General features: G+C 43.9%; 1 protein-coding gene across 1 annotated transcript in view; it reads left to right on the forward strand.

The window, feature by feature from the left end:
• Positions 1-751: 751 nt before the first annotated feature.
• Positions 752-19,338, forward strand: part of ARID5B (AT-rich interaction domain 5B) — a 302,008-nt gene continuing 283,421 nt past the window's right edge. The window contains exons 1-2 of the mRNA XM_040437893.1: positions 752-1,173; positions 1,485-1,739. Coding sequence (XP_040293827.1) covers positions 1,153-1,173; positions 1,485-1,739 — 276 coding nt within the window. The 5' untranslated portion in view covers positions 752-1,152. The remainder of the gene's footprint in view (positions 1,174-1,484; positions 1,740-19,338) is intronic.

The following is a 19,338-nucleotide window of genomic DNA, read 5'->3' on the forward strand; positions in this document are numbered from 1 at the left end:
ATACACACTATACACACACACTGTACACATACATACACACTGTACACACATACACACACTACACATACACACTGTACACACATACATACACTGTACATACATACACACTGTACATACATACACACTATACACATACACTGTACATACATACACACTATACACACACTGACACACATACATACACTGTACATACATACACACTGTACACATACACACACACTGTACACACACATTTTAACAATTACAGGATCCATTTGGCAGTGGCTGGACTCCTCATTATCCAGCAGCCATAACAATCCAGTCTTTTCCCATTCGCAGGCAGATTATCCTTTACTAACACGTATCGATTAATGGTGGGCATCCTTTATCGCCCCCCTCCCCGCTCCCTATTATTTGCGGATCGTGTGATCTTTGCTGAGTGTATTTTCCTGCCCTGACAAATGCATTAATATTTATATGTTTATATAATGGCAGCCTCCTCCCCTCCCCTTCCCTCCTCCCTGCACACAAGCAGCTGATTCTCCATTTATTACATTACAAACCCGAATAACAAAATAATAATAATAATTATTAAAAAATAACAAAAACCACACAAAAGCTGAGCTCCTCGGGTGCCCGGCTCCCTCCGCCGTGCCCGCCTGATGGGAGAGCTCGGAGCGCCCTGAATCTCTGCAGGAAACCTTCTTTATATTATACATATACACGCAGGTCCTGGCAGGGCGGTAACGAGAGTCGACGCGTTTTTCGCCTTTTAAAAAATATTCCCCCCTACAAACCCTAACCCCCCGCACCCCAATAGCACCCTCGTGCCTAGAGGTCACTGAAAAAGGCGACGTTTGATTTTTAAAGGGCGATTTAATCGATTTTTTACCTCAGCTTCCTCCTTCTCCGCGACATGGGCGCCGCTCTTTTATTTTTAATATCGCGACTGAAGCCCCTGGCTCCCTTATTTCGCCGGGGCGATAAAATCGGGGCACCCTAGAAATATTAGGGCGCCTGGGTGGTCATTTTTAACCCTTCGTGCGCCGGGGGCGGCCGTTTTATATTGACGAGCCGCGGCGCTGTTGCTTTGCCCTGCAAGGACCTGACAGAATCCATTGAAGCCAACAAGTTTGGAGAGAATGTTGAGTTCAATCAATTCAGAACGTCGAGATGGAGCCCAACTCAGTGAAGGTATTATTATCTGCTCTGTAGCAGTGGCCGCCGGGGGGCCAGGCCGCCGGACCCTCGCCCCCAGGACGACACCCGGCAACTTTGACACAAACTTTTACCCTATGGAGCAGGAATAATAGGAATTAGATGGGTTTTTTGTGCTGTTGTTGCCACATTCCTGTAGTCATACATTTCAGGGCACGCTGCTGCTGCTGCCGCCGCGCTGTCTTCTGTCTATTGCCTGTACAGTACATGACATTATTGTGTGTTTTATTTTATTTTTATTAATTTTTTTTCTCTCCCCCCCCCTTTTTTTTTTTTTCCTCCTGCAGTGGGTCGGATCACCCTGCGGTCTCCATGGACCTTATATCTTCTACAAGGCTTTTCAGTTCCACCTTGAAGACAGACCAAGAATCTTGTCCCTTGGCGACTTTTTCTTAGTCAGATGCAAGCCAGAGGATCCCATTTGCATAGCGGAGCTCCAGCTGTTATGGGAAGAGAGGACTAGCAAGCAACTTTTATCCAGCTCCAAACTTTATTTCCTTCCAGAAGATACCCCCTTGGGCAGGAGTACCGACCATGGAGAGGTGAGTGACCCATTAGTGTCTGTGTCTGTGGTATTGGGGCCAGTTCAGCACTTGGAGGCTGCAGTTCTACTGTATGTACTGGGAAGGGGGGGGGGGGGGGGGGGGGGGGGGGGGGGGGGGGGGTGTACTGCCAGCTGTGGTGGTGCTGGTGGGACCCCCAATGCAGATGTCCTAGTGGATTACTATCGATCCTGATTTATGATGGTGATTTATTTCTGCCCCCCCCCCCCATAGGATTGACAGCTCTTGTCATTTATATACCTATTTGATTTCATTTGATCTTTTTCTTTGCCTTTTGTGGCTGCCCTGTGTATTTTATTGCTGATTGCCTCCATTACAGTCCCACTGGCTTTTATTATTGCAGTGCATGATATTGTTTCCCCGCCTCAGTCCTGGTGTTTTTTTTTTTTTTTTTTTTTATATGTTTTAAAAGAAGGGAAATGGAGGCTGAGCGGAGATCCAAAAAAAAAAAAAAAAAATCTCTTTGGCTGGAGAAGATGCGTTGAATAAAGTGATAAATGACAGGTACCTGAATAAATACATTCAGAATAACTTGCAGATCTGCTTGGGCGGATAGAGAGAGAAAAGGGGGGGGGGGGGGGGGGGGGGGGGGGGGGGGGGGGGGGGGGGGTAATGAAAAAAAAAAAAGCATCAGGCATGTAACCAGCACAAACACGTTAAGCATTTACTGCTCTAATCCTTAACAAGGAATCTGATGGCTTCAGACCATTTATTAATATGACGCTTCCAACGGGAAGAAGACATTTGCAGTTGTCATCGTCCATTAACCCCTGAGGGGCTGACCCCCACAATACACAATGCAGTGTTTTATAATAATCAGCAAACAGCCCCCCCCCCCCTTCCTCCCCTCTCCCTCCCCTTCTTCTTCTTCTTCTTCCTTTTCTCCAACCCCAGCAGAAAATAATGTTTGATCTACAGTTGACATTTTTCAGATAATAGCCCAAATCATCAAAGCATGATCGCTTTACAGTGTCTCCCCCCCCCCCCCCCGATCTGTAATTTCAAGTAGCACTGCAATTAGGCAGCTTTATTGTACTCCAATGGCTGCGATGGGTTACCGCTCAACTCTTTTTATAGTGTACTGGATGGATGGCATGTTAAATCCTATAAACATCATTGTTCCCGGGCGCTCAGGGTTTTTTTTTCATTCTTATTTTATAAAGATTTGCGTTTCCTTAAAGTCAACCTATCGCCTAATGGGGCTTAATTGCAGTTTTGTCTTGCCTTTATTTAAAGCTAGGGTTACATTGCAGTTTAATATTACATGTTTGAAATGACTCCGGTCTCCTTAGTTGTGCTTGGCTGCCCCCCTACGCTCAGATTTTAATGGCTTTTGTTTTCCATTTACTCAAGTTTTTTTTTTTTTTTTTTTATATATCTTTTCTCATGGCAACACTATGGAGATGACATTTTGCAACTTCTAAAAAAAAACCACACACATTAGCAGGTTGACCTCACTTCTGCAAAGATCTGAACATGCCCCCTCCCCCTATCTAACTTTCCTGTGCAGCTGTCTATACCGCCCCCCCACCCCTCCTTCTTCTTCTTCTACTCCCCCCCCCCATAGGCAGGACTTATTATTTGCTTTTCAAATTTATTACTTCAACATGGTTTGCAATCTGGAAAAAAAAAAAAGAAAGCAAGGGGGAAGGATTAAATATCAAGAAAGCAATGTGAATATCATCCATGTTCTCTTGCCACTTAAAGGAAATGACTCAGCCATTTTATTAGTGCCTGAACAGCATCAATAACAAGCTGCAAAACAGTTGTAGACAATGCGGTCCCGAGATCTCCATTTAATACTGGAACAATTGGCAGATTTAATTGCCTGCCAGAAATAGATTAGGACCGCGCTCGGTGACTTCAAGGCGGCGACGTGCCTTTTATTTATTTTCTTAATTACGTTTTCATATTATTATTTTTCCCCCCCCCCCCTTTTTTTTTTCTCGTCAGCGTCATTTTATGAGATGCAGCGCGTTGTATTTCTTTTTCAGCTCTCCATTTCCTCCTGTCACAGTAACTGGTTTGACAGCATTAAATATTTTTTTTTTTTTTTCTTCTTCTTCTGCCAAGGGGGGGGGGGGGGGGGGGTCGAGGCAGTGACATTGGGAGGATTTATGCAAAGCTCGGGCGGTCTTGTCCAGGATCCTATCGATAAATAATTGAAACAGGTAGAAAGTTTCCTAATGCAGTTGTGCTTTACACCCCGTTGATGTCATTTCCCCTTTGGCCCAAGTTAGTCATTCATTAGCAGGATCGTAGAAGCAACAGAATCCAGTGTTACTTCGTCTGGCAGCGAGCCTACAGAAACCAGCGCTGAGAGCCAGAGCCTAAAGAGGGCAACATAACACTCCCATGTTCAAACACACTTTGTTTCCACTTGTTCCATTCACTTGTGTATATACATTCGCACTACTTTATTATTGATTTCTCATCTTTCTGCAGCGCTTTTTATGTACACGTTTACTTATTTGTGCTAATCCACTCCCCCCTCCTTGTGCCTAGAGTAGGGATTGTAATGGAAGTCATGTTTGCTTTGATAATGGAGCGTTGTTGTTTTTTTCTACCTGTATTGTTTGTTGGGAAGTGCTTGGCTATTCCATTATTGAGGCCAATAGGAGTGTTTAATACTCTCAGGATTTGTGATCGGTGGGCATCCCACCGATCAGCTCTAGGCTGCGCCGCCCCCGCGAGTCCCACAGCCTCTTTGCAGCTTACTAAGGACAGCGTTATCCATTGGATAGCATTCACGGAGCGTTGCGGTCTCTTCAAACAGCAGGTCGGTGACTGGAGTCGGACCCCCCCCCACCCCGACACTCTCGAGGGTGCCGCAGCTCTCTTGCAGCTTACCATCCACAGTGCCACACATTGTATAGTGGCTGTGCTTGGTATTGCAGCTTAGCCCCATTCACTTGAAATGGGACTGAGCTGTGCCAAGGACGTGTGAACGATGGACTAGAAAAAGGCCGTGGTGCTCACGGAGCGTTGCAGTCTCTTCAGACAGTTTATGGGTGAGGGTGACAGTAGTTGGACCCCAACCGATGAGATACTGTTGACCTATCCTGAAGAGAGGTCATCATTTGTGTTGAGCGAACTTGCGTTTTCAAGTTCGGCTTATCTAAGAATTCTGTTATGGATTCCGCTATTTTGGACCGTAAGTTATGGTTTAAGTTATGGTTCGTGGTAGCAGAATCCATAAAGGAATTCTTAGATAAGCCGAACTTGAAAACGCAACTTCCCTCATCCCTAATCATCATTATTAAACACTCAGACAACCCCTTTATTAAATAGGTTTGTGACGTTTCCTGCTACTTCCTGAATGCATTGTAAAGTTATGGGTTGTGAACACCTTTGACATGGGAAAAATTAGTTTTACATATTTTTAGTTGCTTTAAGTTTTTGTCTGGAGTTTTCATTCACTTTTAAGCCCCCTTACTATTGAGTTTGCAACCTGTTTCTTCCTAGTTTTAAACTTTTCTCATGTGGACGTGTCGGATGGGAGGTCTGTTAGGATATAGTCAGACATCCTTCTATAGGTTGGACAACACCTTTAAATATGTGGAACGGGCACGGACAGCCATTAATATACTGGCCTATTCTTGTCCGCAAAACGGACTAGAATAAGACAGGTTATGTTTTTTTGGCGGACCACGGAACGGAGCCACGGATGCACACAGCACACGGAGTGCTGTCCGCATCTTTTGCGGCCCCATTAAAGTGAATGGGTCCGCATCTAAGCTAGATGCGGAGCAAAACAACGGTCGTGTGCATTTAGCCTTAGGCTCCATTCACACGTCCGTAAATGGGTCCGCATTCGTTCCGCAATTTTGCGGAACGGGTGCGGACCCATTCATTTTCTATGGGGACGGAATGGATGCGGACAGCACACAGTGTGCTGTCATCATCCACATTTGCGGAGAGCGGCCCCGATCTTCAGGTCCGCAGCTCCGCAAAAGATAGAACAGGGCGGGTGTGTTGCGGATCCGCAATTTGCGGGTCCGCAACACACCACGGACATGTGAATTGGGCCTTATATTGAGAGAAGGGAGGGGGAGCGCAGAGAGAGCTAGAAGAAGCAGCGCTCACAAATTCATGTCAAATTCTGAATGGGGAATTACACTACTGGAGCAAAATGTGAAAAATTGTTAACGAAGATTAGATAGAAAGTTGTTAAATTTTTTATTTGACTAGCAACTATAACTGAACTATAAAACTATAAAAAAAAATATCAGGGCCTTTACTATATCTTTGTATTGCTACAACAGGTAGACATGGCACTTACCTTTGTACATTTGCTGATTAGCCGTGAAAAAAAGTCTAAAAATATCTTCTGCTGACGTAGGACTTGACTGACAACTGTACGATGGGATTTTCAGCATCTTTGTTTGTGGTCAGTGAATGAAAACATCCTGGTTTACTTTCAGAGCCTGAGGAAGGTGTTATGGCCTGAAGAAGACATTGGTTAAGTGCAGAAACGCATGTCCAAAATACTTCCAATACTACCCTCTTGTCTCCTTGTCAGCAGTGCCCACATGCATCTTCTTCTGCCACTGGGAGTCTCAATAGTTTGTTACAATGTATCAGTATAGATAAAATCAACTTGTAGTCCAGGCTGCAACTCTCCTTTGGGAGTTGTATTAGTTTGTGTTCACATTGGCTCTGAATTTTTATCATTCTTGAAAGCAAAAATAGTGTAGCATGCTGGTGACTTAATGGGATTTGTTGGTCTTGACACCAGTGTGAAGAGATTTTAATGGGATAGGTCATCAGTATCTAATCAGTGGGGGTCCGACTCCCAGCACCCCGCTGATCACCTGTTTGAAGAGGCCATGGCACTCCAGTGAGCGCCATAGCCTCCTCACCACTTACCAAGAACAGCGCCATCAATTGGATAGTGGCTGTTTTTGGTATTGCAGCCCAGGACTTAAATGAGACTGAGCTGCACAAAAGTGAAGTCACCGGCCTAGGAAGTGGCTGCCGTGCTCCGGTAACCACCGCAGTCTCTTCAAATAGCTGATTGGGCGCGCAAAGGGAGTTAGATCTCCCAGTGATCAGATACTGATGACTTGTATTGATGAAAGTATGCATTATACACTGATTACTTCGCAATTACATAATGTCCCTTTAAAGGAAATATCAGTAGGGAGGTCCCAACCCATGGTTGTAGCCAATAATTATTATTATATTTATATAGCGTATACATCTGGATTATCCAACAGTGTTTCCATAATTCAGTGTTGATATGTGGTATACGTTGTTTAATTATAAGTGTCATAAAATTAATAAGTAACCTAGCGTATGTTACAGCCGCCTGCCAATTTCTATTTCTACTAGGGTACTTTCACACTTGCGTTGTTGGATTCCGGCAGGCAGTTCCGTCGCCAGAACTGCCTGCCAGATCCGGCAATCTGTATGCAAACGGATACCATTTGTAGACGGATCCGGATGCGGATCCGTCTCACAAATGCATTGCAATACCGGATCCGTCTCTCCGGTTGTCATCCGGAAAAACGGATCCGGTATTTATTTTTTTCACATTTTTAAAGGTCTACGCATGCGCAGGCCGCAAAACCGGATCCGTTTTTCCAAAACACTTGGGGCTGGATCCGGCATTAATGCATTTCAATGGAAAATAATGCCGGATCCTTTTGGATGGAGAAAATACCGCAGCATGCTGCAGTATTTTCTTTGTCAAAAAACCGTACAGTGACTGAACTGAAGACATCCTGATGCATACTGAACAGATTGCTCTCTATTCAGAATGCATGGGGATGAAACTGATCAGTTTTTTTCCGGTATTGAGCCCCTAGGATGGAACTCCATACTGGAAAAATTTAACGCAAGTGTGAAAGTACCAATGTTTGTACTTGGCCTCTTTATCAGTTTGATTGTAGTTTGGCAGTATATGTTTTCTTTGGGAACAATAATTACCTCATAAGCCATCAACTTGAGTGATCGATGAGCTTGTCGACCATCGTATTGAGATGTCAACTGGTTTCTTATGTATGTACCGGTCTCATTGTGTGGATTCAGTTTTATAGGACAATCATCTAACAGCGTGCAGTAGGATACTTGCCGGCAGTTGTCGATGTCGGTTTGTCATTTCTCCTTTACGATCTGCAGGGCGAGTCCAAAGTCGCAGGACACCCTTTTATTTCAGAAACGAAAGGGATAATGAAATATCTGAATACCTCAGCAAGTAATGGATATCTTTTAGGCTGTGTTTGGAACATGGTCGCCATTTTGAAAGCCCCCATATTGGATCAAGGGCAATTTTTTTTTCAATGGGAAGGGGATCATGTAGCATATCAAAGACCAGATTTTTTTTTCTCAGAAATCCATTGCTGCAATCAGATTTGCAATATCTCATGAGGTTCAAAAGTTATCAACACAGAAAGTTGGAACAACACCCGTGTATGTTCCCTGTGATGCACAGCTATTAGACGTGTTCAATGTGTTGTCCCTGGTGCTGAACCCAGAACTTTGAACTTTGAAGATTTGAACTTTCTATGTTGATACTTTTTGCGGTAATCCATTTCTGAGAAAATTCTGGTCTTCTCTGATATGCTACATGACTCATTTCCCATTGGATGAAATTCGCCCTTGATCCAATATGGCGGTTTTCAAGATGGCAGCCATGTTCTGTACACATCCTAAAAGATAGGCCCCCTCACCCATTACTTGCTGGGTTATTCAGATATTTCATTTTCCCTTTAATTTCTGAAATAAAAGGGTGTCCTGCGACTTTGAATTAACCCTGTATATGGAAAATCATGTGATTGTGAATTTATTCCTTTCTAAAGTTCAGGTTATCAGATATCGGCATACTGAGGATAGGTCATCAATATCAGATTGAGGGGTGTCCGACACCTGAGACCCCCGCTGATGAGCTATTCCCTACAGCCTCTGACTCCCGAACTAACACTTTGAATGGAGCTGGAAGCACAGCACATGAGCTGCAGTAACCTGACACGGTCACTACACTTTAAATGCAGCTGTGCTTCTGGCTCTGTTCAAAGTACTAGTTTCGACACTGAATGCAGGTGGGGGGCGGGGGGTACCAGGTGTCAGACCCTCACTGATCTGATATTGATGACCTGTCCTGAGGATAGGTCATGAAAATCATTTAAGGGGTTCTACACCTTTTTCCTTTGGATATTTCATCAGCATCTGATTGGCGGGGGTCCGACACCCGGGACCCCTGATGATCACAAAGGGGGCTGAGCTGCGCACAGGCCACGTGACATAGTTGTTACTTCACTAGCATTTGGGAAGCAGCGAGATGGTAGCGACGCTGCTGCCTTCTCAAACAGCTGATGAGACGGGGGGTCCAAGGTGTCTGACGCCCACCGATCAGATACCGAAAGATAGATCATAGGTAAGAAAAAGTTGTAGAACCCCTTTTAACCAGAAAATGCTTAAAGTCTTAGGGTACTTTTACACTAGCGTTATTCTTTTCCGGCATTCAGTTCCGTCCTAGGGGCTCTATACCGGAAAAGACCTGATCAGTTTCATCCCCCATTCTGAATGGAGAGAAATCCGATGTCTTCAGTTCAGTCTTTTTGCCTTTTCAGGACGGAGATAATACCGCAGCATGCTGCAGTTTTATCTCTGTCCAAAATTCCAGAACACTTGCCGGAATGCCGGATCCGGCATTTTTTCCCATTGACATGCAAAACGGATCCGGCCTTGCGGTCTGCGCATGCTCAGACCACAAAAAAAGTGAAAAAAATAAATGCTGGATCAGTTTTTCCGGATGACACCAGAGAGATGGATCCGGGATTTCAATGCATTTGTCAGACGGATCAGGATCCTGATCCATCTGACAAATGCCATCAGTTTGCATGCGTTTTGACGGATCCGGCAGGCAGTTCCGGCGACGGAACTGCCTGCTGGAATCCTCTGCCGCAAGTGTGAAAGTACCTTATATATGTTAGTTAGTCTTGGACACTTTCTGTAGGAAACAGGTGTCACAAATACCTTGCTTTAACAAAATGATTTCAAAGATGGTAGGTGCACATTCAAGTTCTTTAGCATTTTGGTATTCATTTCTCTTCCTTTTCTATGTTTGCCTTTAAATCCTGCATACTTTTTTTTTTTGCAAAAATCATCGTTTCTCCTCAGTTTGGTGCTTACATTACTCCAGCCCTTCCTCCCCTCTGGAGTCATGAAAAACATGGTGTGTGCTCATTCGCTCCCTGCTCCATACCTTGTAGGTAACATCTACCTACTTTTGTAGCTACTCTGCTTCATACCTCCCGTGAGGAACTTACTGGAGTTATCCCAGAATGGCAGCTTTTCATTTATCCATAAGATAGGGGATAATTGTCTGTTCGGTGGAAGTTCACCCTTTGAGACCACTACCAATCAAGAAAATGGGGTCACATGTTCCCTATTTCAGTGGAGCAGTGGTCAAGCGTTTGATCTTCAGCTCCATTCAGAATCAAAGGGACTGCCAGAGATGCACATGTTAAAATTAATTTCGGATCCGTCTCACAAATGCATTGCAATACCGGATCCGTCTCTCTGGTTGTCATCCGGAAAAACGGATCCGGTATTTTTTTTTTTCACATTTTTAAAGGTCTGCGCATGCGCAGGCCGCAAAACCAGATCCGTTTTTCCAGAACACTTGGGTCTGGATCTGGCATTAATGCATTTCAATGGAAAATAATGCCAAATCCGGCATTCCGGCAAGTGTTCCGGAATTTTGGATGGAGAAAATACAGCAGCATGCTGCAGTATTTTCTCCGTCAAAAAAACGTACAGTGACTGAACTGAAGACATCCTGAACGGATTTCTCTCCATTCAGAATGCATGGGGATGAAACTGATCAGTTTTTTTCTGGTATTGAGCCCCTAGTATCTGGAGACTTCAGTACTACTTGCCTTTTTCATACAAACCATTCTACATATTATCTGCCATATATGCCCCTTTACACTGAGCCGATGAGAAGACTATTATCGGGAAGGAAGCGTCCCTTCCAGACAATTGCCTGCTCGTTAGTGGAGATTACATGCAGCGGTCAGCTTGGAAGAAAAACCGTGTCAGACTCCATTGCTGGTGTTTTTGTTCATGTTATTTTTTATTATTATCACGTTTTAATGCAGTGGGGTTTGTACAGTGTGGCCGAAAGTGAAAGAGGAACTGTCAGTATCATGTACAAAAGGAAGCTGTGAATCCAGATGCATACTGTCCCTCTGATATGGCTTTTACAATTTAATGCTGACATTTTAAGCAAAAAAATATCTACTTGGCCCAAGCTTACAATAAGCAATGTGAAACCTATGAAAGGAAATGTTATTATATTTCAGAAAATCATAAACTTCCTATTAGAGCTCATGCACACAGCCGCATCCATCTGCAAAAAAATGGATCCATGAAAAATGGATAGCTTCTGTGCAGGGTGGATAAAAATCAATGATTTTAAAAGAAAAAAAAAAATCTGATTTTTTTTTTTTTATATAAAATGCTTTTTGAGGAAAATATATTACCATCCAAAGGTTATTCCATCATGAAATAAAGATTAGTTTTTTAATTATGTAGAATAAGGGTCCATTCACACGTCCGTGTGTGTGAATCCACAAATCACGGACATCGGCAATGTGCGTTCCACATTTTGCGGACCGCACATCGTCGGCACTGAATAGAAAATGCCTATTCTTGTCCGCAATTGCGGACATGAATAGGACATGTTCTATATTTTTCGGGATCGGAATTGCGGACCCGGAAGTGCGGATCCGCAATTCCGGATCCGGGCAGCACATCGTGCTGCCCCATAGAAATTAATGGGTCCGCAATTCCGTTCCGCAAAATGCGGAACAAAATTGTGGACGTGTGAATGGACCCTAAGGCTGTATATGTTTAATTTTTTTGGTAAATAAATTCCATTAATCCATTCACAATGTCATGCTCTTCCAGAGGTTTTTGTAAGATTATTGGGCAGTTTCTCTGCCTACAAGATATTATCACAGATGCTTGGTTTACTTTTGAAGTTCTCAAAACTGAATTTGACTCAGCAGAGATCACATGCCTCTTCTTCACAGCAAAAATGTTATAACATGAACAGAGTGTAGAAAAAGACCTTAATCCTAACTTCTACCAACCTATGAATGCAGAATCAACCTAATCAAACTAATATGAAAAGTTGTTATTCTAAAAATCTTCACCTACTTGCATATTATAAGTTATACCAGCAAGAATTAGTCTTTATGTAGAAAACTAGGATTTAAATCAAGCCTTACTGACTAGTGATTTAAATTGTGATTTAAATCAGTTTCATTAAAATCAAATCCACCCTGCTTCTGTGTACACCCGACAGCAGAAATTATTTTTCTGATAGGACAGGCGGCAAGTTTCTCAGATGTGCAAATAGCCCCTTTGTCCTTTTTAAAAACAGATAGCACACTGAAGTAAATTATGGTCGTGCGAATAACCACCCCCATGGACTTTTTCGTGTTTTGCAGTGCAAAAATAGTTAAAGGGGTTTTCTGGGATTTTTATTTTTTTACTGATGACCTATCCTCCAGATAGGTTATCAGTATCTGATCGGTGGGGATCTGCTGTTTGAGAAGGCAGTGGCGCCCCTGTGAGTGTGCAGCCTTCTCTCTGCTTTTCCTAGTCCAGTGACGTCACATTCATCGGTCACATGGCCTATGCGCTGCTCAGCATCACTCATGTGAACGGGGCTGAGCTGCGATACCAAGCACGGCCACTATACAATGTACAGCGCTGTGCTTGGAGCGCTGCTGACTTCTCACAACCAGAGGATAGGTCATCAGTAAAAAAAATCTCGGAAAACTCTTAATTTCTTCAGACTTTGTTCAGACTGGAACAGAACTTTTCATGTCAAAGTGAAAATAACTTGCACACTGCCATGTTTTGACGTTTGTCTGGTGACTTCCATTGAAACTGATAAACCACAGATTGCAGTTGTCTTGCAGAGTGCAGCAGGTTTTCCTCAAAGGGCTTGCCTGTTACTTGTTGCATTCATTGTACGTTCTTCCTTCACAAGCTCATACAGCTAGCTGCATATGAATGGACAAGAACTGTTTTGTACATTGTGAGTTGGCCCTGTACATTACTGTATATTTCCTAGATCGGAGACCAAAGCGTGACTTTGAGATTTAGAAGATTTACACTTGCCAGTCACATAGTTTTGTTGCTCGTTACCAGCTGCATTTGTAAAGGATGACAAATGACTGGATTTTTACAGGTACAGATATTTATTGTAAAATGTTTTATAATAGGCATCAGGGCCGCCATCAGGGGGGTACAGCCGATACCCCAGTAAGGGGCCCGGACCCCAGGGGGGCCCGGCCAGTTCCAATTTTAATTAAATTTTTTTTTTTTTTTTTTTTTGCCATTTGTCAGTGACTTCATTGCGTCGCTAGAAGGGGGCAATTGATTATTCCTTGCCCGTTCTCCCCCCCCCCCCCCCCCCCCCCCCCCCCCGCTGATTCTCGTATACCTTCAGACTGCAGTCCCCTTTAAAAGGCTCTGACTCTCTGAGCCGCTGCACAGAGGAACGCAGCTGCGCAGGTGACGTCAGACGCTGGCCGCTGCCTAACGCCGCCGCCGCCTGCCTGCCAGCCACTGCCAGACAGTCAATTCTGGTTTGCAGACTTGCAGCCAGGAGCGGCGGCGGGAACTTCTGGGACTGGAAACTTGGAAAGAACTTTTGTGGAAGCCTGCCCTAGTGCCCTCGCCCCTCTTAGCCAGCCCAGGAAGGAGTCAGTGCCAGCTCCATGCTCCAGCCTCCACTCCATCACATGTTGGACGGACCCCAATGATTCAGGTTACTTGTTTCCATAAATAATGTTATCATTTTACTGTTAATGGTGGCATTCAGTATTTTTTCAAAGCAGAACACACAGCTAAATGGCTGGGGCTGGGTGGGCTGGCAAGGGAGGGGTTAATAACAATAAGTGATGGAGGATCATGGCCCTGTGGGATAATCCAGAAATGTGGCATACTGAGCTGAGCTATTTCAAAGGCTCCAAATTATTTATTTTCATATTGATCCTTATGTTGTCTACTTGGCTAGGCAGCTCTATGTTGTGTAGTCTTTGCTCGGGGGTAAAATGCAAAGCTGTTTTCTATATTATCCCACAGGGCCATGATCCTCCATCACTTATTGTTATTAACCCCTCCCTTGCCAGCCCACCTAGCCCCATTTAGCTGTGTGTTCTGCTTTGAAAAAAATGTTTAGGCCATGAAGGGGTTAATTAAGTGTTGCAGGGGGTGGGGGGTGTTATTATTGTGCATATTGTGTTTGGGATCCATTTAACAAGTTTGACCAGTTGGGTTTGAGAGTGGTTGAGTGTCGTCCACAGATTCCCCCCATAACAGTGTGTCGTCCACAGATTCCCCCCATAACAGTGTGTCGTCCACAGATTCCCCCCATAACAGTGTGTCGTCCACAGATTCCCCCCATAACAGTGTGTCGTCCACAGATTCCCCCCATAACAGTGCGTCGTCCACAGATTCCCCCCATAACAGTGTGTCGTCCACAGATTCCCCCCATAACAGTGTGTCGTTCACAGATTCCCCCCATAACAGTGTGTCGTCCACAGATTCCCCCCATAACAGTGTGTCGTCCACAGATTCCCCCCATAACAGTGTGTCGTCCACAGATTCCCCCCATAACAGTGCGTCGTCCACAGATTCCCCCCATAACAGTGCGTCGTCCACAGATTCCCCCCATAACAGTGCGTCGTCCACAGATTCCCCCCATAACAGTGCGTCGTCCACAGATTCCCCCCATAACAGTGCGTCGTCCACAGATTCCCCCATAACAGTGCGTCGTCCACAGATTCCCCCCATAACAGTGCGTCGTCCACAGATTTCCCCCCATAACAGTGCGTCGTCCACAGATCCCCACCATAACACTGTAACAGTAAACCTTGTGCTTTTAAGGTGTTTTTTCTTAAATGTGCCAGGGGAAGATTGCTAGGGCAGCTTAGAACAGGTAGTGTAGTTAGTGTTAGTGTAGGGTCCTGCTTAAAAGAGTTTACCTTGTCGTGGTAGCAGGCTTCATATTATTTGGTCAAAAAATAATTCCTTACTGAAATCACTGATTATCACTTTTTGCTGTCTTTGTAGTTGTAAAAAAATAATGAAATTGGGGGTGGAGGGGGGCCAGTAAGTGGAGTCAGGACGGATTCTAAAGGGGCGGGGTAGGAGGGGGGGGCCCAGGGCTTGAGCTGTGTAAGGGGCCCCAAAATTTCTGATGGCAGCCCTGATAGGCATAGCTTACTACACAAGCATGAGCTCATGTATATGTAGTCGGTGAGTACCGGTATGTGAAGTATGTAGAGAGCCAAATCTGTCTGACACTGTGCTATTATTATTACTTACTAAGATAAGAAATCATCTCAAGGAAGAAGAGGCATTACCCAGAAACCCGCTCTTCTATGTAGAGCTTTACTAGAAAATAGGGCCTTGGGACTGTACCATAAACATCTCACAAGCTCATTTTTAGGGCTCATGCACACGACCGTTGTTGTTTTGCGGTCCGTTTTTCACATATTCGTTGTTCCGTATCTAAGTTCTCTTCCGTTCCGTTATTTCAAAAAACATATCCATATGGTTTTCGTATGCGATCCGTTTTTTGCGGAACGGAAACAGTAACTTATTAATCACCAAACACATGAGCAATATGGGCTGGGCATAGCATTTCGACAGTATGGATCCGCGAAATATGGATGAAATAAGGATGACATACGGATGTGTTCCGTGTGCATTCCGTATTTTTGGCGGACCCATTGACTTGAATGGGGCCTCGGACCGTGATTTGCGGACAATAATAGCACATGCACTACTTTTTTGCGGAACGGAAATATGGAAACGGAATGCACACAGAGTACCTTCCGTTGTTCTTGCGGACCCTATGTGAATGGTTCCGCACACGGTCCGCAAAAAAAAATGGAACAGAAGCGGAAAGAAAATAAGTTTGTGTGCATGAGCCCTTACATTGAAGTTCTCACTTACGATCTGGCAAGTCGATGAAGGTATACGGTAGTGCGTCAGGTTTCATATTTAGTCATCAAAACTATTTCTGTATTTCAGTTTGACAGTTTGTTCTTCATTTGTTTTTTTTACCACTTCTGTAAGAATATGAAGTTTTTATTAGAATTGAATCACTATTTTAATATGGCTCATGAGCTCTGAGCTATGTCCAAATTTTTGGGGGGATTTGCATATTGTAGGCCAATTCTTAGGATAGGTCATCAATATCTGATCAGTGTCAGTCTGACTCCCAGCACCCCTGCTGATCAGCTGTTTGAAGAGTAGGCAATGCTCATGTGACTTCCTCTTCAAGATTACACTGTGCGTCGTCTTGGCGCAATGTGATTACAAGAGAATGGAACAAGCGTTGTCTCGGTTGCAGCGACGGCGCAGTGTAAATACAAGAGAATGGAACAAGCGTTGTCTCGGTTGCAGCGACGGCGCAGTGTGATTACAAGAGAATGGAACAAGCGTTGTCTCGGTTGCAGCGACGGCGCAGTGTAAATACAAGAGAATGGAACAAGCGTTGTCTCGGATGCAGCGACGGCGCAGTGTGATTACAAAAGAATGGAACAAGAGTTGTCTCGGTTGCAGCGACGGCGCAGTGTGATCACAAGAGAATGGAACAAGCGTTGTCTCGGTAGCAGCGACCGTGCAGTGTGATCACAAGAGAATGGAACAAGCGTTGTCTCGGTAGCAGCGACGGCGCAGTGTGATTACAAAAGAATAGAACAAGCGTTGTCTTGGTTGCAGCGACGGCGCAGTGTGATTACAAAAGAATGGAACAAGCACTTGTAACTACACTGAGCCACCGTGACTTCTGAGACAATGCGCAGTGTAATCTTGAAGAGGAAGTAGTGCTTGCACGAGCACCACCTCCTCCTTAAACAGCTGATCGGCGGGGTCTCGGTCGGACCCCCACCAATTAGATATTGATGACTGTACTGGGGATTGGTCATCAATATTACTGGCTGCACAACCCCTTTAAGGACATTTTATACTGTGAAATATTTATGTGGAAGCATTATTGCTTTTATAGTTACTTTGTCCTGGACAAAAAAATGACAGTTTGCATCAGTCGTTCTACCTAATATTCTTGAAACTCGCCCCTTGAATGGCTTTACTGTGATAAAATGTGATATTTATTTTTAGCCTATTTTTTCCCCTTTTTTTTGCCAGTGAAATGATACATACAACACGATCTCATACAGCTCAATGCTGATGTAAAGATCAGAACTTTTATCTTAGGTTTTACCCTCGTTCTTCCGTGTAAGGCCCATTATGTAAGTGAATGCTGTAAACAAGCTGCGGGCCATCGAGGGGAAGGCCACAGGTTTCAAAAGTGACAGCCAGAGCGCCAGACTGACTGGTAAAGTCTAATGCTCGCTAACAAGTGACGTGTGATATTTCTTGGAAGTTGACTTCTTGATTGATTTAAGGTACAAGATTCAGGGGAAGTCCTCCCCAACACCTCCGCCATTTACTGTAACTAAAATAGCCAATGGCACTTAACTAGTCTCTCAGAACATATAAGTCCATGTCATGTAAAAGTAAAAATGTTCTAATTGTGTCTTTTAAATAAGCATAAGAGTGAATTAATGAGAACATATTTTGCCTTCAGTTGCTTAGTTACAAAGTAGTATTTCTCAGCTCATGTGAGATAAATTGGCTCTTTTATGCGGCAAGTCCCCTAAACATAATGACTATATTGCTCTGGAGAGTGAAAATATGTAGATTGTACCTTTCTCAATAATTCTCACTCTGGAAAAGGTACATCATCATTGTGTCACACCGATCCCCACTTACTGAAAAATCTATGCATTGTGCTCCGGCAAATAGCTGTAACTTGGTCTCTGGGTGACAGAAGTAGAACAATGCTTTACATATTGTGTATTTATACAGCACGCTGCATATGAAAGACAATTCATTATTAGCTGCACAACACATCAGATGCTTTTTCCATTGTGCACAGAAAGTCTTAAAGGGCCCTGCACCGAGGAGGTTGCTGCTGTGTCCACTAAAATATCCGTGTCATAAATTCCTAGTAAACTCATTAGCTAAGAGGATAAGATTTTTTTTCTACGTTTATTGCACCTATAATGGTTTAACCACATGTGTGTTCTTATGACCTCCAACCCAGGAACTTCACACCTCGGATGCATTCTTTACATATAGCTGTTCTGTATTTTCTCTGCAGAGCCATTTCAGCCTTCGGCATTACATTGGCTTCCATACCAGTGCTTGGTCCTTATGTCGTGTAACAGAAATTAATATAATTGTATATAATGATATAACGCGTGCAGTAATTAGCAGAGTATACAGTTTGACCTGGCCCAGGGGCTTCAAGTTATACATATACTAGAGATTTTCATGTATTAGGCCTCATGCATACAACCGTAATTTCGGTCTGCATTTTTTGCGGATCGGATGCGGACCCATTAGTTTCCGCAGCCCTGCAAAAAAATTAGAACATGTTTTATTCTTGTCCATTTTGTGAACAAGATAAACAGATATTTGTAACATATTGCGGGAACTACGGAAGGGGAAACTGCGGGATGCACACGGCCGGTATCCGTGTTTCGCGGATCGCAAAATGCATATCGCTAAATAAATACGGTTGTGTGTATGAGGCCTATGTCCTTTCTAGCAGTGTGTACTGAGACTGCAACTACTAAGAGCCTGTCCTTTCTGTATAACCATTAACTACAGGAACAGCTACTTTCTTGTCTTTTGAATGCAATAAAACTGATTGCTGTTTGTATTAGGCAGAACATAAGATATTTATATTTGGCAATGTTATGTGGTGTATGACCATATCCTGGTCAGGTCTTCCTCCCCAAGTCCCCATATACACACATGCCCGATTTGGGTGAGCGTGCGTTTGCTCTGAATGGGGAGAGGGAAGTGCGCCACTGTCAGACGCCTGTAGCGTCTTACTTCTTTTGAAAACAAAGTATAAGGCTTGTTAAAATCCAACATGCTGAGTCCTTTTTCCTGTGACATATGCCAAATGAACATCAACTGAATATCAAATACACATTAGATGGTCAGCCGGCCCCTTTGACATTGGTAGGATTTGGAAAGATTAGTCTAATTGTGTATGGCCCCCTTTACTCGCTTTGGCACTGATGGTGCTTTAGGATGGTGGTGGTAAGACTCTCTCATGGGCTTTACTTTTTATATGTCCTACATGACTTGTCAGAAGCACTTTGGGGGAAATGTATCATTTCCTATGACTTTTTTGAAGTTAAAAAGCCAAAAACATCTCTGATTTTGTAACCTTTTTAAACTTTTTCCGTTGCAACTGGTATTTTTATGCCTCCCTCACCCGTTTCTGAAAAAGGGTGTGGCCTGGGTGGGTTGTGGGCGGGGCCATCTGCCCCAGCATGTCTATTATTATTTACCCTAGAAACTGGCCCAAATAATGACTGATTCTGTCGCATGGACTGCCGGAGGAGGCAGGTGATTTATGACGAGGTCATCGCTGGCCTCATCAAGACCGGCATAGCACACAGCGGTTTTGATAAATCTGGACCTATATTTTTTACAGTGGATATCACTAGAGTTTAAA

Source organism: Bufo bufo, chromosome 6, assembly GCF_905171765.1.
Source record: "Bufo bufo chromosome 6, aBufBuf1.1, whole genome shotgun sequence".
NCBI classification, from domain to species: domain Eukaryota; kingdom Metazoa; phylum Chordata; class Amphibia; order Anura; family Bufonidae; genus Bufo; species Bufo bufo.